General features: G+C 43.1%; 2 protein-coding genes across 2 annotated transcripts in view; one reads left to right on the forward strand and one right to left on the reverse strand.

The window, feature by feature from the left end:
* Nucleotides 1–5410, forward strand: part of LOC132899892 (SH3 and cysteine-rich domain-containing protein 2-like) — a 29467-nt gene extending 24057 nt beyond the window's left edge. The window contains exons 7-11 of the mRNA XM_060941945.1: nt 1624–1676; nt 1791–1870; nt 1974–2025; nt 2648–2785; nt 5211–5410. Coding sequence (XP_060797928.1) covers nt 1624–1676; nt 1791–1870; nt 1974–2025; nt 2648–2785; nt 5211–5309 — 422 coding nt within the window. The 3' untranslated portion in view covers nt 5310–5410. The remainder of the gene's footprint in view (nt 1–1623; nt 1677–1790; nt 1871–1973; nt 2026–2647; nt 2786–5210) is intronic.
* Nucleotides 5411–16218: 10808 nt separating this feature from the next.
* On the reverse strand, nt 16219–20572 carry 42sp43 (P43 5S RNA-binding protein). The gene is made up of 9 exons (XM_060941946.1): nt 20417–20572; nt 20126–20223; nt 19950–20046; nt 19078–19166; nt 18939–19012; nt 18777–18857; nt 18439–18668; nt 18189–18242; nt 16219–16853 (listed from the first exon to the last, which is right to left on the reverse strand). The coding sequence occupies exons 1-9, from the start codon at nt 20537–20539 to the stop codon at nt 16611–16613; spliced, it is 1089 nt and encodes a 362-aa protein (XP_060797929.1). The 5' UTR covers nt 20540–20572; the 3' UTR covers nt 16219–16610.
* Between the last annotated feature and the right edge of the window lie 6038 nt (nt 20573–26610).

A 26610-nucleotide genomic window follows, 5' to 3' on the forward strand; every position in this document is an offset into this window, starting at 1 on the left:
TTCCTTCATGCTGTTCAAACTTTATTAACTCCAACGATGTTTACACATTATTTGTAAGTCGCCATCTTTAGTCTCGTTTAATCTCGTTGAATGTGATATAAAATTCGTGTTATCTACATTGTTATTGGTCAAAACATCGATGTCGAGACCATAATAGCCAATCAAAACAGTTTTTACAAAGACACCCACATCCACTTGTTCTGACCCACTGGAGGTAGCGTCACAGTGCTGTTAGCCAATCAGAGGTAACACGTTTACATGTCATGAATATTAATGAGTAAGAGCTGAAATCCTGTCGTTCTCTCCCCACCCACTCCTCCAGCAAACTAGAACAGCCTGAAACAGGAGAACCACAGCATGTTTTTCACCAAAACCGGCTCACAGGGCGTTCATTCATACTAGAGACCACCGCACAATTAATGAAAAAACGATGCAAGGAGACCTTTCAAGAAAATGCTCGAGTCGAGTCCGAATCAAGTTCACGATTGATCCAAGTTGAGTCCAAGACTCCAACCGCACCATGTGACGGTGTCTGTTTAAGCACCATTAACATTAGTTTGTTCCTGAACATGGCGTATGAACAGGTGAATGTGCTTCTCTTTATCAGAGTGTGTGAAGTATTCTGTCAGAGACGGTTGGGAGACAGATGTAAGTGCAGAAGGTGTGTTTATTAATACAAGTGAAGACGGTAAACAATCCAGAACGGCAGGCAAAATCATAAAACAGTGAAACAGGCGTTAGGACGAGCGAGGCACAAACAGCCTATCATAGACTCGGCAGAATCAAAGACGAGAAACAGGAAATCAGAGATCAGGAAACCAAACAAGAAAATAGGGCTCGGTAACGTGTCAGCAACGCAACTCAATACTTCGCAAAGTAAGTGTGTTTTCACAGTTTTTATATCGGCGCGCTGATTGCGCCTTAATCCTGTGCAGGTGCGAGTCCGATTGGTGCGCGCTGTCCGGAGCGCCCGAGAGTCTGATGCACACGCCAAGGCGCGCAGGTGTGACACTCTTATACAAAATTAGTATAAAAATGAATGTAGATATAAACATCTTATGCCAAATTATTATGGCATGTTACAAAAAATAAAGAAAAAATCCAAGTCCTCGTCTCCGATTTACGAGTCCGAATGCAGTTAATGCACGAGTCCGAGTCCAAGTCATCAGTGCTCAAGTCCAAGTCGCGTCATGAGTCCTTAAAATTAGGGCACGAGTCGGACTCGAGTACTACAAGCCTGGTTTATACCATATTTCAGTACCAGTGTGATGAACTCCCCGTCTCTTTTCACGAGTCACTTTTCTATTCCGTTCTCCATACTGTATAATGTGATTTTTGTTTCAGTTCTGTCTCCGCCCCCTGTGCTTTGTTGTCCCGATCTGTGCACCTGTTCCATTTCTCATCAGTTTAACCCTCTTTTGCGAAGCCTTGTCTGAATTTCTGAGGGTCATTTCTTGTCTAGTGATTTCCATGTTTCCTGAACAGTGCATGTATTAACAGTTTTGGAGTACGGACTCGATCCTTCCTCAGCGTTAGCTTATGGTTTATTCACCCACGCTACAGTCGCTGTTAATAATCCATACGCTGAGTATACACGCCTTACAGTTGCATCTCTTCTCACAGCAGATGCCCCAAATCCAGAGACCTCGAAAACTGAAGCAGAGGAAGTGATAAAGGTAACTGCACCTACGCACGCATATTCGCTTAACAGCCAATCAGAATGCAGAGTGTGTGTTCATTAGAATATTTAAATAGATTTAAATAGTCACGTTCATCCATGTTATTTCCAGGTTCCCAGATTTCATTCGATCCACACATACGTGGCTCTGTACAAGTTTCTGCCACAAGAGCAGAACGATCTGGAGTTACGGTGAGTGAATGTGTGTGTGTGTGTGTGTGTGTGTGTGTGTGTGTGTGTGTGTGTGTGTGTGAGAGATATGGTTTTATAAAAGTCTCTCTCTTGATTTTCTCAGTCCGGGAGACCGAGTGCAGGTCACTGATGACTCGAATGAAGAGTGGTGGAAGGTGAGGAAACATATTCTCAGAAAACTCAAACATTTCAGCGTGTTTTTATTTTTCTGTTGATTCAACAAACCTTCACTGTTGCAACTTTTAAAAACTGCATGCTATTTATCTTTGTTCCACATAGAATGTGAAATTTAACCACAGGGCAGATGTGTTTTCAGAAGACAGACTGTATTTTGCTCTTAAATGAGTAACAGAGCTGTGGGTTTTTTTTAGCACCGAATTAGCCTCAAATTAGGAGTTAACTAGCGTCCATGCTAACAGCACACAGACGTTGAGTCAATACTTTAAATGAATTTTTTTTATGAATAATTTATTTTCATTCTAGAACTTGAGTAACAGGATTATACTTTCAAAGCAATGTCACTAGTCAATATTACAATATCAGAAATAAAAGAGAAGGAGAGAACATGCTGCCTCAGACGGCGTTCAACATTCAGACAGCACCACTTCCTTCCTGTGGAACCTGCGACTTCTGACTTTTGGAGCATTCCAGACATTTCATACGGGTGATGCTGCAGGTCTGTAATTCTGACTCATGCTTCCTGATGATCAGCCTTCAGAAACTCATCGTGTGTGTGTGTGTGTGTGTGTGTGTGTGTGTGTGTGTGTGTGTGTACAGGGGAAGAGTGGAGACAGGGTGGGTTTCTTTCCTGCTAAATTTGTACAGAGAGTGCGTCCAGGTGAGAGTGTGTGGAGAGTCACACAGAATGTCCATGGCAACCGAAACATGGGTCACATGACTGTTAAAGAAGATCAGGTAACACAAAATACACACACACACACACCGTTCACACACCACAGACACACACACACTCAAAACAGACAGACAGGTGAATAAGGTCATAAGTTAGTAATACAGTGTTGCTCGCTAACAATATTCTCCTGTGGTAACTGTTATTATTTGTGTGCATTATCTCATCTCATCTCATTATCTCTAGCCGCTTTATCCTGTTCTACAGGGTCGCAGGCGAGCTGGATCCTATCCCAGCTGACTACGGGCAAAAGGCGGGGTTCACCCTGGACAAGTCACCAGGTCATCACAGGGCTGACACATAGGCTACGTTCACACTGCAGGCTGAAGTGACTCAAATCCGATCTTTTCGCCCATATGTGACCTGTATCCGATCTTTTATTGACAATATGAACGACACAGATCCGATTTTTCAAATCCGACCCAGGCCGTTTGGATATGTGGTCCTAATTCCGATCCCTATCCGCTCTTTTCATATGCGACTTCAGTCTGAACCGCCAGGTCGCATTCATCCGACTTACACGTCATCAACAAGCCACAAACATCACTATTCTGCGCTGAAGTAGGCGGCGGGTCTCTCAAAAAAAGTTACAACATGGCGCATAATCACGGGCGCAGATAGAGGGGGGGACGGGGGGGATTCGTCCCACCCAGATTTAAATTCACTTCGTTCGGTCCCCCCCACACTTTGCATAAGGCAAACCTCACGGAAAAATCAAAAGACTAATTACCATTCAGTTTATTGAGGTGCACAGCAGTGTATACATAGTTGCAACAATTCACATAAAACAAAGACTGATATTCGGTTGGTTGAGCTGCGCAGACTGCACAGGTTGCGAGCTCGAGCTTGGTTGCTATAGTAACCCACAACAAGTTTGACAGGCATATCGGGGTTGGGGTTGGTTTGCTGGCAGCTTTGTCCCCCCCAGTTTTTTGTCCCCCCCAGTTCAAAAAACGTATCTGCGCCCCTGCGCATGACATCAATGCGAGGGACGCTTCGGGCTGTGAAGGTTCTGAATCTTCTCAATGGAAGGACGCAGAGGTTAGGGAGCTGATTTCCATTTGGGGGGATGCAGCTATTCAAGCTAGATTGGATGGGTCATACCGCAACCGGGCGGTTTTACTTCCGTAAACACTGGCCATGCTCACTGCATGTGACGTCATCGTATCCTGCAGTGCGCATGCGGAACACTTTTAGGTCGCTTTTCATTCATACTGAGGATCACATACAAGTCGCATATATTTGTTAATGTGAACGACCTCACAAAAAAATCGGATTTCACAAAAAAATCGGAATTGAGCATTAAGCCTTGCAGTGTGAACGTAGCGATAGACACAGACAACCATTCACACTCACATTCACACCTACGCTCAATTTAGAGTCACCAGTTAACCTAACCTGCATGTCTTTGGACTGTGGGGGAAACCGGAGCACCCGGAGGAAACCCACGCGGACACGGGGAGAACATGCAAACTCCACACAGAAAGGCCCTCGCCGGCCACGGGGCTCGAACCCGGACCTTCTTGCTGTGAGGCGACAGCGCTAACCACTACACCACCGTGGCGCCTGTGTGCATTATATTTTGAAAAAAAAAAGAGACTTTATTCAACACACACACAGATCATAAATGTATTAATTACACCTGGAAGCCTTTAGCTCCAAAACCTGCATGCTAAGCTAGCTCAGTAGCAAATTTATCTATTTACACAAACTTTGATTGTTTCACAAATCAGTGTGAACTTTGATGATTCTGAAATCTGACTCATCTTGATCTGTGAGAACAGTACGCTAGTTAACTAGCACCTAGCTCATGTCATGTTAGCGGTTGATGCTAAATGTAATTACAGTGTGAGTTTGCTGTTCTTTGTGTTTTATTAGTAATTTACGAACACATCTGTGGGAAATGTTGACGTTCCAGATGTTTCTGTGGTGTTTCACTGCGTCTCACTGTGTATTTACTGTCACTGAAACACTTACGTTAGCAACGTTGTTCTTAAACACCTACTGAACAGTGTATCATGTGCTGGATTTTTCTCTGAATACACACCAGAAGAGCAGCAGGTCTCTCATAAATCAAATAATTATTTTTAAAAAGTGTATTAAATGTCAAATAATTATCATCACCATTACTGTAAAGATGAATAATAAACATTTAATATATTTAGTGTCAACAATCATTTTGTAATATTAAATACCAGAATTATTTTGTAAATAATGTTGTAATTAATTAATATTTAAGATATTCGATATATTAAATAATATATTATTGTTTATTAGAATTTATTTTTTAATAGACTGACAGTTTTTAATTTTAAATGAGACCATCCAGGCTGCTTCAGAACTTTAATTAATAATTAAATCCTGCTTTAATTTTATTTATCCGTGATGGAGAAATCTGTGTCCTGTTTGTGTGCTCTGTCGTCCCTGTAGATCTGCGTGGGGAAAAAGGAGGACAGTGACGGATATGTGAAGCTGTTCAGCGGGAAGAAGCGAGGACTGGTGCCCACACACTCCCTGGAGGAAATTTAACACACATCACACACTCCGTACTGACCCAGTAAATACTGAATACTGGTTAAAACTACTGAAACCTGTAAAGCCACTGAAGCTCTGAGATGATGACGAGGATAAAGCATGTGGGTTTGTCAAGTGGATTGTTGATATAATACAGATGTGTATAAACAAACAAATGTGTAGTGCCTCTGATTGCACACACACACACACACACACACACACACACACACACACACACACACACTTTCAGAGAAACACTATACTTATTACAAATTAAAATTAAAGTACAAAAATATCTTTTGAAATAATTTACAAAGAATAACTGCAGATGGTGACTCATTTGCATTAAAAGCTAGCTCGTTTAACATAAACTCAAACTTAACTCAATAATACAAGATATTAAATATACCTAGCTGGCTTTTATTACACCAAAGGTTGCATTAGCTTCACATAAAATGCTAAACAGTCAACTCAGTGTAATTTTTTGCATTGTGCAATTTTAGGATCAGATTAGGAATGATGGATGAGCACAGCTGTTTGTGAATTGAATGTAATTAGGCTTTTTTGTGTAAGTACGAGTTTATGTAATGATAATGAAATCATTACACACGATAATGATCTCATCTCATTATCTGTAGCCGCTTTATCCTGTTCTACAGGGTCGCAGGCGAGCTGGATCCTATCCCAGCTGACTACGGGCGAAAGGCGGGGTTCACCCTGGACAAGTCGCCAGGTCATCACAGGGCTGACACATAGACACAGACAACCATTCACACTCACATTCACACCTACGCTCAATTTAGAGTCACCAGTTAACCTAACCTGCATGTCTTTGGACTGTGGGGGAAACCGGAGCACCCGGAGGAAACCCACGCGGACACGGGGAGAACATGCAAACTCCGCACAGAAAGGCCCTCGCCGGCCACGGGGCTCGAACCCGGACCTTCTTGCTGTGAGGCGACAGCGCTAACCACTACACCACCGTGCCACCCACGATAATGATGTTAAATCTAAGTTGTATTGTTCTTTCGCACCATTCCACTGGTTCTCGTTATGATTCTAGCAATCAGCAATGAGGTCACATATTACAACAAATTGTGCCAGTATTTGTAAAAACCAAACACACTCTGGTGATCATGAATAATGCATTTTCCAAATTCAAAAAAAAAGATTTGCTATGACAACAAGTTCAAGGCGACTTGGCCATCAGATCATCGAGCATCGAGGCGAAGTGAGAAGCATGTACGGTATTTTGTGAAGTACATTGGTCTGATTTTACAATCAATTTTCTTCAAATATGGCCCTCAGTATTGTTGTGGAAGTCTGTACTTCAAAAGTAGCCAAAAATATACTTACACAGAAGAAGTTGCCTTGTAGTGTTTTTATTGCATAGATTAATGCAACTCAAACACTGAGTGCTATCTGGACAAACACTGGCCTCTGAACTTCTGTTAACTGTTTTTAAGTCAGTTCCATTTTTGGGAGACCCACCCTGGGACCACCCCAAAACAAAATGGCAGCTCCCATTAAAATCAGTGTAAAAGGACTTTCTTTGTTTGAAACACAAACCTCTGATTGGCTGCCCAATCTGGGGCTTCTCATTGGCTAAAACATATTTCCTGTTATTTTTCAAAAGAAAACAGACATGCTAGCATTTACCATACGGCACTTTAAAGGAAAAGGCAACTTTTGTACAAAATCACCACAAATAGATAGATAAATATATAAAGTAATCGATCATGGAATTTATAGAGAAAGAACAGACCGCATAACAGTATCTTTTAACTTTTAATAATATGGGCTTGCGCTGAGCTCAGTGAAGATGCGTTCCGCCATATTGATCTACTGCGTGACGTCATGCGGCCCACCACTGAAAAGAACTCTTCAGTGCTTCATGGTAATAAGGTAAAAAACCAGTACAATCGCTTCTTCAAAGTTTCACCAAATGGTTTTATTTATGCAACTTAAAGCTCATAATACTGTAGAACTTTGGTTGAGTAAAAACACGGCGCAAAAACATGGCTGAATCCTGAATGACTCCTATTTGGATTTGTCCTACCAAGCCTACTGCGCACGCGTGAAGCGGCTCGGCTCGGTTTTCCCTTTCGGGCGCTCTCGTTTTCTGTTAGAATTTGGTAAAGAAAAAAATAAATAAAAATTATTTACCAGCTTACCGGGTCCATGAACATAAATCTGACAGCCGACAAGGTCGGGATATAAACGAATCGAATACAAGTCACCCGCCGGGACTCCTAATCACAGTGATCTGTCTGTAAACACTGTTTTCATGGGCCCAGTGACATCACAGATCAGAGGGAGGCGCATTAACGAAAGATTCTGATTGGTTTATAGTTGCCCACAATCTCAAAATGTCTGCCTCCTCCAACTTCGACTCCTCTGTGTCAATTCATGATTTCAAAGTTAAAAATATTTTTTCATGTTCGATATATAATGGAAATAATTAACGGAATTGATTACGTATATGTTTTTCTCCTATTACACACCTGGTTTTGTACAAAAGTTGCCTTTTCCTTTAAGGGTTTTACTACTTAATGTCGGGTCTGTGTTTGTCATGTGAAATGTCTTTACAATGATGATCAGTAGTGGAGGACACAAGATCATCACATACACAAAACATTTAAACTCAGAGTGCACCGGGGCTCAGCTTAAAGGAGCTTCATGTTAAAATACATCCTAAGTATAACACAATCATAAATTCATGCAAAATAATACAACAATGCCCTGTGATGACCTGGCGACTTGTCCAGGGTGAACCCCGCCTTTCGCCCGTAGTCAGCTGGGATAGGCTCCAGCTCGCCTGCGACCCTGTAGAACAGGATAAAGCGGCTACAGATAATGAGATGAGATGAGATGAGATGAATACAACAATTTCATCATGATCTCAAAAATAATTGTAGCAAGCTAAAACAGTTGTGTGTGTGTGTGTGTGTGTGTGTGAGAGAGAGCGAGAGTGTGTGTGTGTGTGAGGCCCATAAAATATTGAAATGGGAGAGCAGTCTTTCTAAACTTGCTAACAACGGTGACTGCGTCGCACAATCTGATCTACCACTTTTCATTTTCTGCAGGTTGGCAAGTATGTTGTTAGCGAACCACCTCTAGTATGTTCACTCATCCTCTTATTTGTAGCTAAGCTAAAGCTAACATTTGAGCCCATTGAGAGCTCACTACCTGGAGTGACCTCACTACAACTTTAATATATCTCTCTCAGATTTCTGGATTCAGCTCTGTGTGTGTGTGTGTGTGTGTGTGTGTGTTAGAGATATTTGCTTGGCATGCTTGTTACTGGTTTTTGCGAGTTCTAGTTAAATCCTTGAGACGTATCTTCGCTCGCGTGTCTGCTCTCTGTTTGCAGAAAGCGAACCTGATCACTGATGAAATTCTTCATCACCTGTTGAAGCTCCTCCATCACTCACAGACAACTCGGCTTCTTCAATCACATCCTCCAATCATATCACTACACAACACACTACTATAGCGTACACGCTTGTCTTTAAATAAACGGAGGAACATCTGCGTCTGAGTCAGTGACTGTCGCCTCCAGATCGATCCGTGAAACTGAGGACTTATATTTCTAGATCATATTGTTAGTTCAACTTTCTTCAGGACAGACAGATCAAAACCTATCAGTTTGTGTGTGTGTGTGTGTGTGTGTGTGTGTGTGTATGACTTTGATATATGTCGCTTTGTGCTTTAAGCTACGGCTTAATTTAGACAGATTTATTTCTGACCGACCTCCTTTTAACGTTCCTTACGTTCAAGGACAGTGTGTGTGTGTGTGTGTGCGTGTGTGTGTGTGTGTGTGTGTTTGCATAGTAATCAGGGCACAAAAGCGGGTCAGATCTAATAGATGATAAATCAGTGTGTCAGTTTGAGTGGACAGAAGAATAAAGTGAAATGGTTTTACTTTAATTTGCTCTAAAATTATATTTAACACCAAAATTAGCTTAGATTTAAAATATGGACACATCATGTGCACACACACATCATGTACACACACTGTATTAATAATTATACACAGTATAATTATGTGTGTGTGTGTGTGTGTGTGTGTGTGTGTGTGTGTCTGTGTGTGTGTGTGTGTGTGTGTGTGTGTTTTTCCCTTTTTTTGGTGAAAATTAGAATTATTTTATGTTGAAGGCAAAGTCACAATTTGTAATTCCTGTATCCAGTAAAACCCACAAAAACACCCCATATTTGTCATTTCAGCTCGTCATGTCTTCTCAGCTCGCAGCTCCTCCCTGTTCACAGAGTGACATCACACCAACATGGCGGCTCTCACAGTGAACAATGTAAAGTTCCTCTTCACTTTTAAACGAGTTTATAACAGTATCAGCTTTAGATCAGTTCATATTCAGATACAGGCTTCTGAGCAATGCAGTGTGTATCAGCTGTGATAGTGTGTATGTGTGTGTGTGTGTGTGTGCGTGTGGGCCCCAAGCAGTCCAGCTGCTCTCAGCCAATGTAAAAATAGAACAACAAAGACAGAGATGTAGTGCATGCATATATATGTGTGTGTGTGTGTGTGTGTGTGTGTGTGTGTTTCCAGCAGTGTGCCGTCTCCTGCTATGTTTGGTGTGTATTTAGTACTTCCTGTGCCCTCCTCTGTCACCACTGCACTGATCTGACTTTATACTTACATCTTTATTTATTCTGATATTTTTCACTGGACGTTTGATGCAGATTTATGTAAATTCCCGTCAGCAGCTTCACAGAGTCTCAGTGGGGAAATCAGGAGCGTGTGCTCTGTTCGCCGTGCAGCTCAGTTTATCTCCTGATCCCTTAATTACAGCTGCGATTGATTAATATTCACACGGATCCTGTGCACTGATTACACGAGTGGATTGTTGACGTTTCTATAGTAACAGTTCGTTCACGGGGACGTGTACAGCTCCACATCAACAGATTAAAAACTGTTTAATCATTAATATGGTGATGTTTACGGAAAGGAAGGAGATGTTTATTTGTGTAACGTTTCTGGAAGGAGTCTCCAGTGTCAGGACTCTGAGACAGTCAGAGGTGAAGCTGGAACAGAACTAGGGTGACCCAGGGGCGTGTTTAGCCTATTTTTGGGGGTACTCAAGCACCCCCAAAAACGAGCTGAGCACCCCCTAGCTCAGCACCCTCAAAAACACTGCTTTTGGACGTAATTTTCAGAAATAAGTGCCCTTGCGCACTGCGCAATGAATGTGTGCGCGGGCGTGTGTGTGTTCTTGAATTCACCTGTTAGGTGATAGTTCTATGAGCAGTAAAATCCCTCTCCTCCTTGTGTCCCCTCTGATTGGGTTGCCTGTCCGCGCGAGTGCTTGCTACGACATGGTGTTTTTTTTAACTGGATTCCACGCCGATGAGGAACTCGAAGTAGCACCTGAGTATTACTGGCATAGTGAGATGTGAAGGTACGGACTGGAGTTACAGTTGTTAAACACAACACAATAATATGCATAATGCAATATTGATGTTCCCTGGTCTATGAACAGAATGATAAAAACGACATTTATCATCCATATCGAGATACTTTTGTGCAGAGCTGTACAAGTGCTACGGTGCTAGACCACCGTGGGTTAGTCAATTTTATTTAATGTAACATAGCGTTTACTAATGTAAACTAATGTAAAATCATAATAATACACACTATTATTACACAATACACAATAACACATTAATTAACAATTACCACTGTTCAAAATGAATAGCTCCAACATTACAAATGCAGTAGTAGGTCTTGTTTAGTTAAAAATATAACGTAAATATTTGTGTCAGTGGTTGTAAATGTGTAGATATCATAGTTTATTGGGTCAGCTTCTGTTAAAACATTGCATAAGTCTAGTCTTGTCTAGTCTAGTCTTCTTGTCTAGTTAAGTCTAGTCTAAATGCGGAATAAACGTGGAAACACTGTTGTTCAAGCCCCCAAAGATCAGATGCTAGAATCGCCCCTGGGGTGACCACCGATATGAGTCTGTAAGTTAGGACACTTGTGTCCAAAAGTGAAGACAAAGGCCCTAAAGTTAGGCCACCGTCACGCTATGGGGCGTGGGGTGGGGGTGTAAGAAAAACTTATAAAAAAAACGTATGAAGTCAATATATATTTATTAACTTGGAACACCTATCAAAAAGAGAGATGTGGAAAATGATGGTCAAGACCATGTCAACAAGAAACAAAACATCACTGTAAAGTCACTGTAAAGAGTTGTGTCCATCTATAGACACTGAAAAAACAGTCTTTGCCATGCCATAGGCCAACATATTTATTCACTTGAAAATGACCATCAAAAAGAAAAAAAAAAGAAAAATCGAAAAATGAGTCAAGAAACATGTAGGAGGACTGATATTTCATTTGTGCTGTATGCTGAGCATGTATAGCATATTTGACAATAAAGTTGACTTGACTTGATTTAGCCTCCTATACTGGCCTCGGCGTATCCACAGGAACTAAACTAAAAACAAAACATTGTTGTGTTCATTTATGCTCATCCAAAAAATATCAAAAAGAAAAACATGAAAAATGACAGTCAACCGTGTCATTTACATTTGACCTATAACCTTATCCACAGGAATTTGAATAAAACATCATTAAACATTACTGTCAGCTTTTGCAGAGCAGTCTAAACTCCTGTACGAGTGATGGTGTTTCATGGTGTGGAACAGTTTAGTCAGCTCAGCAGCAGTGGGTTTGTCATCGATTGGGGTTGGTAGAGCTGCTGGGGCAAAAAATGATGCTAAAGATGACTGTCCAGCACTGCTGGCATTCTCTCTGTGGCGGTCTGTGTCTGCGTGTCTGTCTGTCGCACCTTTCCCTCTGCTCCCCACAGCAATGCCAATGCGGCAGAGCTTGCAGAAGGCCAAGTGTTCTCCTTTTTGGCTCTTGCCGACAAAACGATGCTCTAAGCACCAAGCATTTTTAAAGGATGTCTTTCGTTTCGGCATGAGTATTGTTCAACAGCATGCGCGCCAACATTCACAGGTTTTTCCATACAAACATTCGCACTGCGCGCGCAGCTCGGAGGAGCAAAAATCAGCCAATCGCGTGAGCACAGCTTCTGAGTGACAGCAGCTTCCAGACAATCAGAGGCTGCAGAGGCTCCATCAGCTGCGCGCGCAGCGCGGATGTTTGTATACGAGAAATCCCTGTAGGCTCTTTGCCTGTATGTCATCGCAGAATAGCAAGTGTAAATAATGGGCGGGATTTGTGACGATTGATGCAACGGTGGCGGCTGAGGGTCCGAAATGAGGACAAAATGTAAAAAGTGAGGACGCGTGACAGACGTCCGGACAGACGGCTCTAAATCCGGACTGTCCAGACGAAATCCGGACGAATGGTCACCCTAAACAGAACTGACAACAGGAACAGACTCATCTCACAACATTAATGTAACTATAAACAGATAATAACTAAACCAGTGGCAATCATGAGCAGATTGTTGTGGTGTAAGAGGAATAAAACTCTTTGATGGCTTATTGCCCGCTCCATTAATCCCCTCAGATTCTTCAGCAGACTGAAATGGCCACTCAGGAGGGTTTCAGTCTTCTTGATAAACCCCACTTATTGCAGAGACAGAAATAAATAAAATATGCTAAAGAATGAAATGTGTGAATATATAAATAAATAAAATATGACCTTTGTAGTTCGCTGCCATCGGCAACCAGTAGATTATCAAGTATTATGGGATGCTGCTGCAGTGACGTATAGAGGACGGTGTTTAGTTTAGATGTGTAGAGATGGACCTGAGAGAGGGGGGAGGAGGAGGAGGGGGAGAGAGAGAGAGAGAGAGTGTGTACAGTGTTTTTGGGTCATCTGTTCCTCAATGTTTCTGCAACAGGGCAAAAAATATTCTGTTGATTGATTCAGTGAGGGCCCGATCCTGATCCGAGTGGAGACGGATCCAGACTGTCCCTCTCGAACACTGCTGGTGAGGGGAACACGGGCCGGGTGAGCCTTGGGGTTAAAATATTAATGTTGTAAATATTCGTGTTGTGTGTCTGTGTGATACACTCGACTTCACTCACACTATTAACGCTCTGTTGTCTTCTAACAGGGGACAGGAGGAGAGATTTGAGACACAGCCCTCATGTACCTGCTTTAGTCCGGTCTCTACTGACTCCCTGTTCTCCACACACACACACACACTGTCCCGGTTTGGAGAACCAAGAGTCCAGGGGGTGGAGCCAGACCTGCTCCAACGTCTTTTCTCACACAAACCCACAGAGCCGTCTCCACGCCAGGTAAGAGGAACTGAATCAGGTCTGACTCCACCTCCTGGACTTTTGGTTCTGTAGCAAGGATACTTCATGGCATTTTTGGGCTCCTTTCTTCCTTATATGGTCATTGTTTCCTGTTCTTGTTACAGATTTTGAGTCTCGCGTGATTTATAGCCGATCCTCTGGGTTACACTGTGCCATTCTACTTTCCCTTATCTGTTTATTTTTTTTTTAGTTCCTGAGATGTCTTGTCCTGTATTTGTCCCCAGTTCTGTCCTCGAGCTTCTCTTCTCGATGCAGATCTGTCCTTTGGGGTTCAGTGTTGCATTTTTATTCCGTGACCTCAAACATGACGTGAATAGTGATCTAAAATGATCCAGAACCTGCATCACCTCACGTGCACTCTTCAGCACCTCGTCCTACAGACCTTACAGAAGCTTTTATTGCAGCAGGACACGCCAAGTGCACACGAAACTATTTTTTAGTAGTGAAGCTCAGCAGCTGTGTCCAAAACCCCATGGTCTTCCCTGCAGCAGGACAGGATGAAGGTCTCACAGGGAAACTGTCCATAGCGTGTAGGCCATCATTCATTTCAGAGAGAGCTGACGCAGCCTTTATCAAGGTTTCATTACATCACAGTCTCAGAGTGAAGGAGAAACGAACATTTAGTTTAATAATTGTGACCCTGAGCACATCTCCATAAAATCATCTGATCTGCTGAAACTCTGTAGGACGTCCCAGTGTCCATGACTGGGGGGAAAGAGAGGAGAGATTCAGGACACATGCTGAGTTGATCCCACAGAAAAGGAGACACAGGAAGTGGTGCTTCTCCCTGATGGAGTTACATCAGCACCAGGAAGCGAAGTGTCCTGGTTTCCAGGAGGGACGAGGACACGATGTTTACTAACCACAAGATTCAGCATAAATGCATCGGAGCAGGATTTCAGCTTTAAAATGGACCCAGTTTGGGGGTTTAATCAGTTTAACATCAAATTAAACCAGAGATCTGATTCCCACAATTAGCATCAGTCTGATCTCCGCTAAAAGGAGTGATCAGACAGTGAAGAGATTTCATTACCAGAAAAGAAAGTCACATTGCACAATCTGATTTAAAAAGGGTACTTTTTTGGAATTTATATTCATTCTATTTTACTTTTAATTATTTTAAAGGGCGTGAAGTTATAGTCATCCATGTTTTCATACTTATTTTCACACCATCTCATTTCATCCTGTGTTCCATTATATTTAAAAAACCCAAAACAACAAAAGTAATCTTTACAGTCGTGGTCAGAAGTTTACATACAGTATGTCATGGCAATATTTAGGCTTTCAGTAATTTCTTTGAACTGCTCTTTCTGCAGCAGAATGATTGTACAGCATACAGCTTTGATTAAAAAAAAAAAAAACACCAATTTGGTGCACAAGTTTTAATCTTCTTTGGGTTTTCTGAAAACACTGGGTCAAAATTATACACATGCTCACATTGAGAGGCACCGAAACGTCCAAAACATGCCTCTTATCTTGTCGAGGTCTCTTAACTTCCTGTTAGTGATCATGATTGACTACAGCTGGTAGCTTCTCTGTGCCTTCATAAAAAGGGTTTACAGCACTCATTGGATTGACCAGCACACAGTAAAATGGGAAAGTCCAAGGAGCTCAGTGCAGATCTGAGAAAGAGGATCGCAAATATACACAACTCCAGAACGTCTCTTGGAGCCATTTCTAAACAACTGCAAATTCCAAGATCAGTTCAAACAATTGTATCCAAGTTATTGTGAGGTGTAGTCACTTTGCCAAGCCACTTTGTTTCAAGAAAACCCAAACTGTCACCCTCAGCTGAAAGGAAATTGATTTGGTGAGGAACCTGGGAACCACCATGGCACAGCCCTGCCATGAGCTGGAAACTGCTGGATCGCTGTCTACAGTTCAGATCACCATGGACCAAGAGGCTGCTATCCAAGAACTAATCCCCTGCTCCAAAATTGACACCTTCAAATTTGAAGCTGACCACATGGACAGAAAGCCTTCTGGAGGAAAGCTGTATGGTCAGATGAGACAAAGGTTGAGTTGTTTGGCCACCATGTACAGAGCTGTCAGTGGAGGTCAAAGCAGGCCAACATTAAGCTTAAAACAAGTCCTGACTTCAACCCTATTAAAATATCTGGACCATGCTTAAGCAAGTCCATGCCAAGAAAAGAATTAAATAAAATTTAATTGAACTCTACCAATTCCACCACGAGTTGTGAAGTTGACAACCAGAAGCTTGTTCATGGTAAACAAGAAAAAAAAAAAAAAAAAAAAGTGTCAAGGTGAATCTTGCAAAGAGACATTTTACCTAAATATTAGGTGTGCTGTATGTATATTTGACCCTGTGTTGACTTCAGAAAATCCAAAGAAAATTAAAACTTGCGCACCAAATTCTAGTTTTTTTAATGAAAGCTGTATGCTGTACAATCATTCTGCCACAGAAAAAGAACAGTTCAAAGAAATTACTGAAAGCCCAAATATTTTCATGACACTGTATGTAAACTTCTGACCACTGTATACAGCACTGAGCTTCAATGTATAAACGGCTCTAAAGTTTGTTCATATCCCCATTTCACTGGGAGTTATTCACATCTTAACACGCAATTCTTTCATACTGAAAGTCAGTCTTTGGAGATGCAACAAAGTTACAGTGCCTAAAAAAAAAATTCCCAAACAAAAGTTCTTCACTTCAGCTTCTGGCTTTATTAACTTACATGAGATTTACAAAAAATTAGACTTCAAGCATCAGTTCTCAAACTTACACCAAAATTAAATCTCAGGTTTTTATCCATTTAATAACAAAAAAACCCTCAGGAGAGAATTTATTTTAGCAACTGCTTTAGTTCAGACTCTGGACATTTAAAGTAAAAAAGAAACAAGTTTGCCTTCACAGTCCACTGTACTTTCAGAAAGAGCTCAAAGCATGAACAAAAATTCTCCTTCAGTATTACACTGTTCCTCCAACACAAATCTGACTTCATTTCAATTAAATAAAAAAAAAAACCCACGCTTCATCCTGAGTAAAATTAACTTGGAAAAAAACTCAATGCCAATATGAAATGTGATCCCATCTTAACCTTTGACCTTTTGAGGAGGTTTGATGTTGAAGAGGTCACGCAGGTTCACCTCCGGGTCGATGTGGTGTGGGATTTTGCGCTCGTTGAATAGCCCGGACAGATTGGCTTCCAGCTTGGTGCGGCGAGTGATGCGCATGCGCAGAGCGAAGAGACGCCGCAGATCGTCTTCCACCAGACAGCGACGGCCTCGACCCTCCAGACGCTTCTGCCAGCCCTTACTGCCCCGCTTCCGCCGCCGCTGTGGAAACAAGCTGGGGTTTAGTCCCGAGATCATGTCCTGACCACCACCTCATTTCCCCCCCCATACACTGTCCCAGCTTTTAATAGCAGAGTTAAATCTGCACTTACAGACTCCATAAAGTAAAACATCACTTAAAGCTGATGCGTAAACCACAGCACAGTTGAATTCAGGCCTCTGATTGGTCAGGTGTTGATTAATTCTCCAACAGCAGCTCTGACAGTAGTGCAGGTTTATATTAATGTGCTGTTCTGATGCATTATCGTTTCTATAGTAACAGATCACAGGGGTGTGTCCAGCAGACACTCCACACATTTCTGGAAGGAGTCTCCAGTGTCAGTGCCGTAGCAGTCTGAGGTGAACCTGGAACTTTACACTGTTTCTCAGTTACACAATGAGCTGCGATTTTGTCTTCATTTAGGGAGGAGACAGACATGAGATAACGACTGTATAGCCACTATAAAAAGAGAACCTGAATGTAACAGATGAACAAAAAGTATGATCTTTAATCAATTTAATTTGTTTGCAAGTTGCTGTGGTACAAGAGGAATAAAACACCAGGACGTGCTGTTACAGGAAAACAATCAGTGAGAGTTGGGCAGTAACAGGAACTCCACTTCACTCACTGATTAGTTTCCGGTTACAGCATAACAAGCAAAGCTGAAACCGGATAGCAAATGTTCATATTACTGAAATATTTAAAAAAAAAAAAAAGTTCTTACATTTAATGTAAAAGTCAGGGATAAATTTGAACTGGTTTTGATCCTGTAGAATATAGTTTACAGTAAATGGGATGTGTTCTGCTACATTACATTTGCTTCAATAATCAGCTTTAAAAAGTCAAAAGTTTCAACACCAAATTCTCAATTCCCAAAAGTGAGCTTTAGAAATTTGGCATCAAGAAAAATAAATTCAAAAACCTTAAACAATAACCAGAAACACAGTCTCAAAGAAAAACCAAACACTAAGAGGGAGTGAGGTTTTAACACCATGTCGGCACCTTGGGCTACATCATGGCAGGAGCATTTCTAAAGGGTTTTAGAATTAAACAGTTACATAAATGAGATGCTTTGAAAACCTAAAACTCGAGCTTTTTATTGTGGCACCTCCTTAAAAAGATCAGAAGCATGGAGAGTAAAAACATAAAGACACTAGAAACAAAACCCCTTTTTTTGGGGGGGGGGGGGGGGGGGGGGGGTGCGCGCACACTTGACAGTAAAAAAAATTCCAAGCTGAAAAACAAGCCAAAGTCCTTCAGAGGAAAAGGTCAGAAAACTTCAAACAAAACCAACAGCCACATTACAGATTTGTAATTGCTGAGCTACAGTGACTTACCTTGACCTTTGCAGTGTCGGGGTCATGACGGAGCAGATGACGAACCAGACTCTCCTTACACACACAAAAGAGTACACATTCAAATACCTTCATTACAAACTTCAATATCTCCAACAGCTGACCTCCCACCCAGCAGGGGGCAGCACTCACACAGAACTCCATAATGAGGGAGTCTTTATAAAGGGTTCTTGCATATGCATGTTGAACATTATTGCATTAACAGGCAGCGTGAACAGGGCGGGGCATTTACCCTCATGGCGAAGGCTTTCTCACAGCCGGGGAAGGAGCAGCAGTGACTCAGCAGCTTCAGGTGGACTTTACGGATGTGGTGCTGCAGGTTGAAGGTGGTGGAGAAGTACGCCTGGCAGCCATCACTCGGACACAGCAGCACGGGTTTCTGCACAGCGTGAGTGCGCTTGTGTCTCCGCAAAGCATCACGTTTCACAAAGGTCTTCTCACACGTGGAGCACGAGTGTGAGGCTGAACACACGGAGATGTGGCTCACATGTTTACACTTGAGTACGGAAAAGATTGACACCTTAAACCATCATCTAAAGTTATCCAAGGAGAGGGGAAAGGGGTCTCTACCTGGGTGTGTAGCTGTGTGTTTCTGTAGTTTAGTCCACGTGTCCTCCACAACAGGACACTGCGGGTGAGGACAATGATAACCTACAGCACACGGATGGAGACAGGCATGAGGACATGTCCAAATCAGCAAGTTCACTTCCTGCACACAGATTGAACCCTCACCCGAGTGCGTTTTCTCATGAGCTTTTCGGGCGATGTGTGTGCTGAACGTCATGCTGCAGCCGGCCTTCAGACACCTGAGAGGAAACATGTCGTTATTAAAGCTCCTGCATGAAGTGCTCCTGAGTGTCTCGGGGGTCACCTGAAGGCTGACGAGACTCCATGAGTCACCTGGTGAAGTTTCAGCAAGCGCCGCTTCCGGAACGTCATCACACAGCCAGGAAACGTGCACTGTGGGAAAGGAACACATTCACACGCGAGCATGAAGCAATGGTGAAAATAAAAGACCTCGTGACAGATATGAGGACAAGTTGAGCAGCATGACAAAAATAAATCAGGCCTAAAAGATTCCTATAATAATCAGTGATCGTAGTGCCGCTCAAAGCCTAATGTTTGCACATTTTTGCTGCTGTGTCTTTGGCTGTTTACGTCTTCACATTTGTTTGCACATTTACACATTCCTGCCCTTCTGCTGCTACAGCCGATCATTGCCTTATTTTTGTATTACACTACCTATTTTGCACTACATTTACCTTTATTTTGTACTATACTGAGTGTTTTTGCTTTTATTTTGCTCTATACTGCCTTTACTTTGCATTACTCCTTCTGCCTATTTATTTATTTGTAATTGGCATTCATGGTGGACAGCAAACTAAGAATTTGATTGTGCAAAAGGACATGTCCTTACTGTGCATGACAAACACTGAACTGAACAAAGAGTCACTACTACAAAAAGAAAAAGAAAAAAAAAAAAGTCAGATGAGTTTCAGGCTCAAAGCCCCTCTGTAATAAACCCTGAACAGCAGGGGCTCAAATAAAGGAGCAGTTTATAATAAAAGGCACATTTAAGCGGCACATCAGCTGAGAGGCAATTAAGAATAAAGTTTAATTAAATATGATCATAATAGTAATTTCTCAGAGAAGCATATTGGCTCTCCAGAGATGCGATCTCAGCACCATGCGGTGCCCCCGACCCGGCCCGACCCGACCCGACCCAACCCAACCCGACCCGACCTTAAAGTAGCGCTGCTGGTCCCCGTGCGCGACCCCGACATGTCTCCTCAGCTTGTCCCTGGTGGAGAAGGTCCCACTGCAGCCCTCCACACTGCACCTGCAAACACAGCCATGCTGGAGACTGAACACTTCCGGGACACGGCAGCGCGAGCTCAGGTGAGAACACGGCGCGTTACCTGACACTTCCGCCTTGGTGTTTGAGCGCGTGCCTGGTGAGGTGCGACCTGCGCGAGAACTGGCGCGTGCATCCTTCCACGGGGCATCTGTGCGGCCGCTAGAGGGCGACACACACACACACACACACACACACACTGAAGCGCGTGCACGGGGCCCCCTCGGGCGCGTTCGCGGCAACATCTGCGACTGGATCCGTTAGAGAAAAAGTTCTCCTCGGAACACCGTCAGGGTTCCGGACGGATCCGGCCGGTGCTGTCGTGAACGCGCTCCAGAACACTTTCAGAACTCACCGCTCCGGTGTGCGCGCTCTCGTGCTCCTCCAGACGCCACCGGCGCGTGAACGTCGCTCCACAGTCCGCGTGCACGCAGTTAAAGAGCTGCAGCCGCGGCACGGCGTCCGCCTGCACCGACATCTGCCACTGACTGCTTCCGCTTCCTCTCTGTCCTCGCGCGGCGATGACGATGATTAAACCGCGTTTCGGTGCGCGCGCACTTTTATTGCCGAGATTTATAACGAGCATCACCTGGGAGGAGGCGCGAGCGCGCTGACGGTGGAGCACGTGACAGACAGACAGACAGAGAGACAGACAGACAGACAGAGAGAGACAGAATTCTGGAGGAGAAAAAAAATCCAGCTGGGCTGAACTTTCCATTCATTAAAAAGAATAAAATTTCTCAAACAAATTAAATAAAATTAGAACCAACTTTCAATCTTAATCATAAGATACATCAGTGATAATCAGACTTCTAAAAACACTCACAAACACCTCAAAAAGGTAAAAGAACTTCTGAAAACATTAAAAATTAATACAAGAAACAGTAAAAAAAAAAGCAAATTAAAAGGAAAAAAAATACTTCAAAACACAAAAAACCCCATAAACCTAAAACAGCTTAAATCCCAAACACCTACAGCAAACTTCAAGATAAAAAAATAAAAATTAACCAATTCACTAAAAGCTTCAGTTTTAAAAACCCCTGTAGATGCTGCTGAGACTGCGGAATTGTGAGTAATTTGTGGAGACGTGGTGATATTACCGCTGTGTTGGAATGAGAAAAAAAACATAATGATATTTTATAATATATATATTTTTACAGTCCAGTTAATAATCACAGCTGTTAGTGAGAGAGTGTAAACTGAGAGAGTGTGAAGTGAAGTGAGAGAGTGTAAAGTGAGAGAGTGTGAAGTGAGAGAGTGTAAAGTGAGAGTGTAAAGTGAGAGAGTGTGAAGTGAAGTGAGAGAGTGTAAAGTGAGAGAGTGTGAAGTGAGAGAGTGTGAAGTGAGAGAGTGTAAAGTGAGAGAGTGTGAAGTGAAGTGAGAGACTGTGAAGTGAGAGAGTGTAAAGTGAGAGTGTAAAGTGAGAGAGTGTGAAGTGAGAGAGTGTAAAGTGAGAGTGTAAAGTGAGAGAGTGTGAAGTGAGAGAGTGTAAAGTGAGAGTGTAAAGTGAGAGAGTGTGAAGTGAGAGAGTGTAAAGTGAGAGAGTGTGAAGTGAAGTGAGAGAGTGTGAAGTGAGAGAGTGTAAAGTGAGAGTGTAAAGTGAGAGAGTGTGAAGTGAAGTGAGAGAGTGTGAAGTGAGAGAGTGTAAAGTGAGAGTGTAAAGTGAGAGAGTGTGAAGTGAAGTGAGAGAGTGTGAAGTGAGAGAGTGTGAAGTGAAGTGAGAGAGTGTGAAGTGAGAGAGTGTGAAGTGAAGTGAGAGAGTGTAAAGTGAGAGAGTGTGAAGTGTGAAGTCTTTGGTCCTGAAGCTGTGGGAAACGTTAAAGCTCCAGCTTCACCTCAGAACTGTTTTTAAAACAAATAATTATTTCCTGCTGAACCTTAAGCAGGTTGCGATGATTTCATTATTGGTGTTTAGAGATTATAGGATTGTAAAGTGTTTATTCTGATAACACTTTGCCTTAAATGTTCTAATTTGATTTTATAATGTTTTGTTTGGCGGCACGGTGGTGTAGTGGTTAGCGCTGTCGCCTCACAGCAAGAAGGTCCGGGTTCGAGCCCCGTGGCCGGCGAGGGCCTTTCTGTGTGGAGTTTGCATGTTCTCCCCGTGTCCGCGTGGGTTTCCTCCGGGTGCTCCGGTTTCCCCCACAGTCCAAAGACATGCAGGTTAGGTTAACTGGTGACTCTAAATTGAGCGTAGGTGTGAATGTGAGTGTGAATGGTTGTCTGTGTCTATGTGTCAGCCCTGTGATGACCTGGCGACTTGTCCAGGGTGAACCCTGCCTTTTGCCCGTAGTCAGCTGGGATAGGCTCCAGCTCGCCTGCGACCCTGTAGAACAGGATAAAGCGGCTACAGATAATGAGATGAGATGAGATGAGAAAATACGCAGACAGTACATGCACAGCAGAAGAAAACCCAAAGTGTGCAGTACATTACAACATGACAGAACAATTCTGTTTTCCACAGAGATGGAGACAGTGTGTGGATCAGAGTCCACAAAAGTAACGTCATTTCCTGTTGCCCAGAGGCTGTGAACCCTCACACACTGTTCCAGATCAGCAGTGAAAAAAAAACCCAAACAACAACAAAAAAAAACTCCGAATACATTCTACTGCACAGAATGAAAAATGAAATGAAACTAAATTAGCAAACGGCAAGATGGCCACCAAGATGGCCACCCAATGATGATACAGCAGCACGGCGTGTTATCAAACAAAGGATAAAACCTGAGATTTATGCTACTATTGATGGCAAAACTATTGTGGAAGATGAATTGTTGAGCTTCCTTGCTGTCAAACTGAAGACTGTACCTCAGGATGACATTATCCTGATGGCTGTAAATCACTTTGGATCAGAGTGGATTGAAAGCTCCAAGAAAGTCCTGTTTGAACTGTGTTCGGGTACGGGGCAGCGTTGTGTAGCTTACAAAGGACAACAGAAAGATGCCAATAATGTTAAGAATTGTCTGAAACTACTGAATGAGGCTGGTGAGAATGTTCCTCGCTTTGTGTCCTATCACTTGGATGATTTACCACCGGTGACATTTAATAGCTTTGATGTCTCTTGCCTGGTTAGTAAGATTGAACGTCTAAGTGCAGAGATAGCCTCCATGAAGAATGCTGTGAGTGAGCAGTCGACTGCATGTGAGAATCTTCGTGGAATAACCACAGACATTAACCAACGCCTGAGTGTGATTGAACAACCCAGTACCAACAAGGGGAATGCAGCTATAACCATGGCCAGTGAGGGGGTCCAGCTCCACGGATCAAGTCACAGAGAGCCTGCGCCTGGACCCTCGCCGTTGACCGCCACTGTGGAAACAGCTGGCGGGGGGAGTGATGTGACAATGTCCCCTGCATGGAGCCATGTACTAAAGCATGGCAAGCACAAGCAACGTCTTGGGAAACAATCTACTGCAGCAGTGCATAATAAGACCAGTATGAATCCTCCCAGAGAGAAGAAGACCTACGGCATAATTGGAACCAGTGCTGTGGGGAACATACATGCAGTGACAACTAAGTTGGTGAGTGTGTTTGTGACAAAGCTTGCTCCTGACTTAGACTCAGAGACTCTGGCCAGTTATCTAAAAGAAAAACTGTCCAGAGATGTGACTTGTCAGAAGATTAACACTGAGTATACTCGGTATAGCTCTTTTAAAGTTTCAGTTGAATAAGGAAGTAGGCAAGATGTATGCGCTGCAGCTGTGGCCAGAAGGGACCTACGTAAGGCGCTTCTATGAGAATCGCAGGCCTAGGGCTGCAGTAGGGGCAGGTGTTAGAGCACCACTTGGCACAGGGATGAGTGCGTCGGAGCCAAGGGCTTCTCATGCACGATAAACAATGATAAACTGCTATGAGAGTTGTCTCTTATAACTCCCGTGGTCTGCGACATGGACAGGCCACTGGAGCGAGAGCCCAGCGCATTATTACTGACAAGCTTTTTGAGAATGCTGATGTGGTGTGTTTGCAAGAGACCTTTTTAGCTATTCAAGACCTGGACAAACTGAATACTGCGCATAATGATTTCCACGGGGCAGGGGAATTTACGACAGACCTTAACATCAGAATCCTGCGTGGCAGGATCCCAGGAGGAGTGGCCATATTCTGGCACAAGAAACTTGATCCATCGGTCACTGTGATTAGGTTAGGTGTGGACTTGGTGCATAGGAATCAAGTTGGTGCATGATAAGAATGTTTTTATAATTTTAAATGTATACACTCCATATGAGGTGGCACGGTGGTGTAGTGGTTAGCGCTGTCGCCTCACAGCAAGAAGGTCCTGGGTTCGAGCCCCGTGGCCGGCGAGGGCCTTTCTGTGTGGAGTTTGCATGTTCTCCCCGTGTCCGCGTGGGTTTCCTCCGGGTGCTCCGGTTTCCCCCACAGTCCAAAGACATGCAGGTTAGGTTAACTGGTGACTCTAAATTGAGCGTAGGTGTGAATGTGAGTGTGAATGGTTGTCTGTGTCTATGTGTCAGCCTTGTGATGACCTGGCGACTTGTCCAGGGTGAACCCCGCCTTTCGCCCGTAGTCAGCTGGGATAGGCTCCAGCTTGCCTGCGACCCTGTAGAACAGGATAAAGCGGCTAGAGATAATGAGATGAGATGAGACATTCCATATGAATATTACAAAAATGAAGATGAGTATTTGAATAAGCTTGCTTTTATAGGGTCATATATAAGGGAAAGTGAGTGTACATCCATATTTGTCTTGGGGGATCTGAATGCTGATGTATCAGACTCTAACTCACTTTTTGGTCAACACCTGACACAGTTCTGCAATGATAACAAGGTTATTCTGTCCACTAAGGAACTACTGCCAGCTGATACTATAGTTATACATATGTGAGTGAAGCTTGGCACACTACATCCTGGTTGGACCATTGTATACAGTGGGGCAAAAAAGTGTTTAGTCAGCCACCAATTGTGCAAGTTCTCCCACTTAAAAAGATGAGAGAGGCCTGCAATTTTCATCATAGGTACACTTCAACTATGAGAGACAGAATGGGGGGAAAGAATACAGGAAATCACATTGTAGGATTTTTAATGAATTAATTGGTAAATTCCTCAGTAAAATAAGTATTTGGTCACCTACAAACAAGCAAGATTTCTGGCTCTCACAGACCTGTAACTTGTTCTTTAAGAGGCTCCTCTGTCCTCCACTCGTTACCTGTATTAATGGCACCTGTTTGAACTTGTTATCAGTATAAAAGACACCTGTCCACAACCTTAAACAGTCACACTCCAAACTCCACTATGGCCAAGACCAAAGAGCTGTCAAAGGACACCAGAAACAAAATTGTAGACCTGCACCAGGCTGGGAAGACTGAATCTGCAATAGGTAAGCAGCTTGGTGTGAAGAAATCAACTGTGGGAGCAATTTTTAGAAAATGGAAGACATACAAGACCACTGATAATCTCCCTCGATCTGGGGCTCCACGCAAGATCTCACCCCGTGGGGTCAAAATGATCACAAGAACGGTGAGCAAAAATCCCAGAACCACACGGGGGGACCTAGTGAATGACCTGCAGAGAGCTGGGACCAAAGTAACAAAGGCCATCAGTAACACACTACGCCGCCAGGGACTCAAATCCTGCAGTGCCAGACGTGTCCCCCTGCTTAAGCCAGTACATGTCCAGGCCCGTCTGAAGTTTGCTAGAGAGCATTTGGATGATCCAGAAGAGGATTGGGAGAATGTCATATGGACAGATGAAACCAAAATAGAACGTTTTGGTAAAAACTCAACTTGTTGTGTTTGGAGGAGAAAGAATGCTGAGTTGCATCCAAAGAACACCATACCTACTGTGAAGCATGGGGGTGGAAACATCATGCTTTGGGGCTGTTTTTCTGCAAAGGGACCAGGACGACTGATCCGTGTAAAGGAAAGAATGAATGGGGCCATGTATCGTGAGATTTTGAGTGAAAACCTTCCATCAGCAAGGGCATTGAAGATGAAACGTGGCTGGGTCTTTCAGCATGACAATGATCCCAAACACACCTCCCGGGCAACGAAGGAGTGGCTTCGTACGAAGCATTTCAAGGTCCTGGAGTGGCCTAGCCAGTCTCCAGATCTCAACCCCATAGAAAATCTTTGGAGGGAGTTGAAAGTCCGTGTTGCCCAGCGACAGCCCCAAAACATCACTGCTCTAGAGGAGATCTGCATGGAGGAATGGGCCAAAATACCAGCAACAGTGTGTGAAAACCTTGTGAAGACTTGCAGAAAACGTTTGACCTCTGTCATTGCCAACAAAGGGTATATAACAAAGTATTGAGATGAACTTTTGTTATTGACCAAATACTTATTTTCCACCATAATTTGCAAATAAATTCTTAAAAAATCAGACAATGTGATTTTTCTGGATTTTTTTTCCTCATTTTGTCTCTCATAGTTGAAGTGTACCTATGATGAAAATTACAGGCCTCTCTCATCTTTTTAAGTGGGAGAACTTGCACAATTGGTGACTGACTAAATACTTTTTTGCCCCACTGTATCTACACTTGATGCACATAATTGTATAGAGGAGGTTGAGATCTTACATAGTCTGGTTACAGCAG

The sequence above is a fragment of the Neoarius graeffei genome, chromosome 16, assembly GCF_027579695.1.
Source record: "Neoarius graeffei isolate fNeoGra1 chromosome 16, fNeoGra1.pri, whole genome shotgun sequence".
In the NCBI taxonomy this organism is placed as follows: domain Eukaryota; kingdom Metazoa; phylum Chordata; class Actinopteri; order Siluriformes; family Ariidae; genus Neoarius; species Neoarius graeffei.

What these genes read in the sequence shown, in the direction of transcription:
- 42sp43 (XM_060941946.1), bottom strand. Translation starts at nt 20,539, where the DNA reads ATGTCGGTGCAGGCGGACGCCGTGCCGCGGCTGCAGCTCTTTAACTGC. An exon ending in AGAGCGCGCACACCGGAGCG is followed by an intron (nt 20,224 to 20,416) that starts GTGAGTTCTGAA and finishes GTCGCCCTCTAG; the next exon opens with CGGCCGCACAGATGCCCCGT. An exon ending in CCGACACTGCAAAGGTCAAG is followed by an intron (nt 16,854 to 18,188) that starts GTAAGTCACTGT and finishes TTGTTTCCACAG; the next exon opens with CGGCGGCGGAAGCGGGGCAG.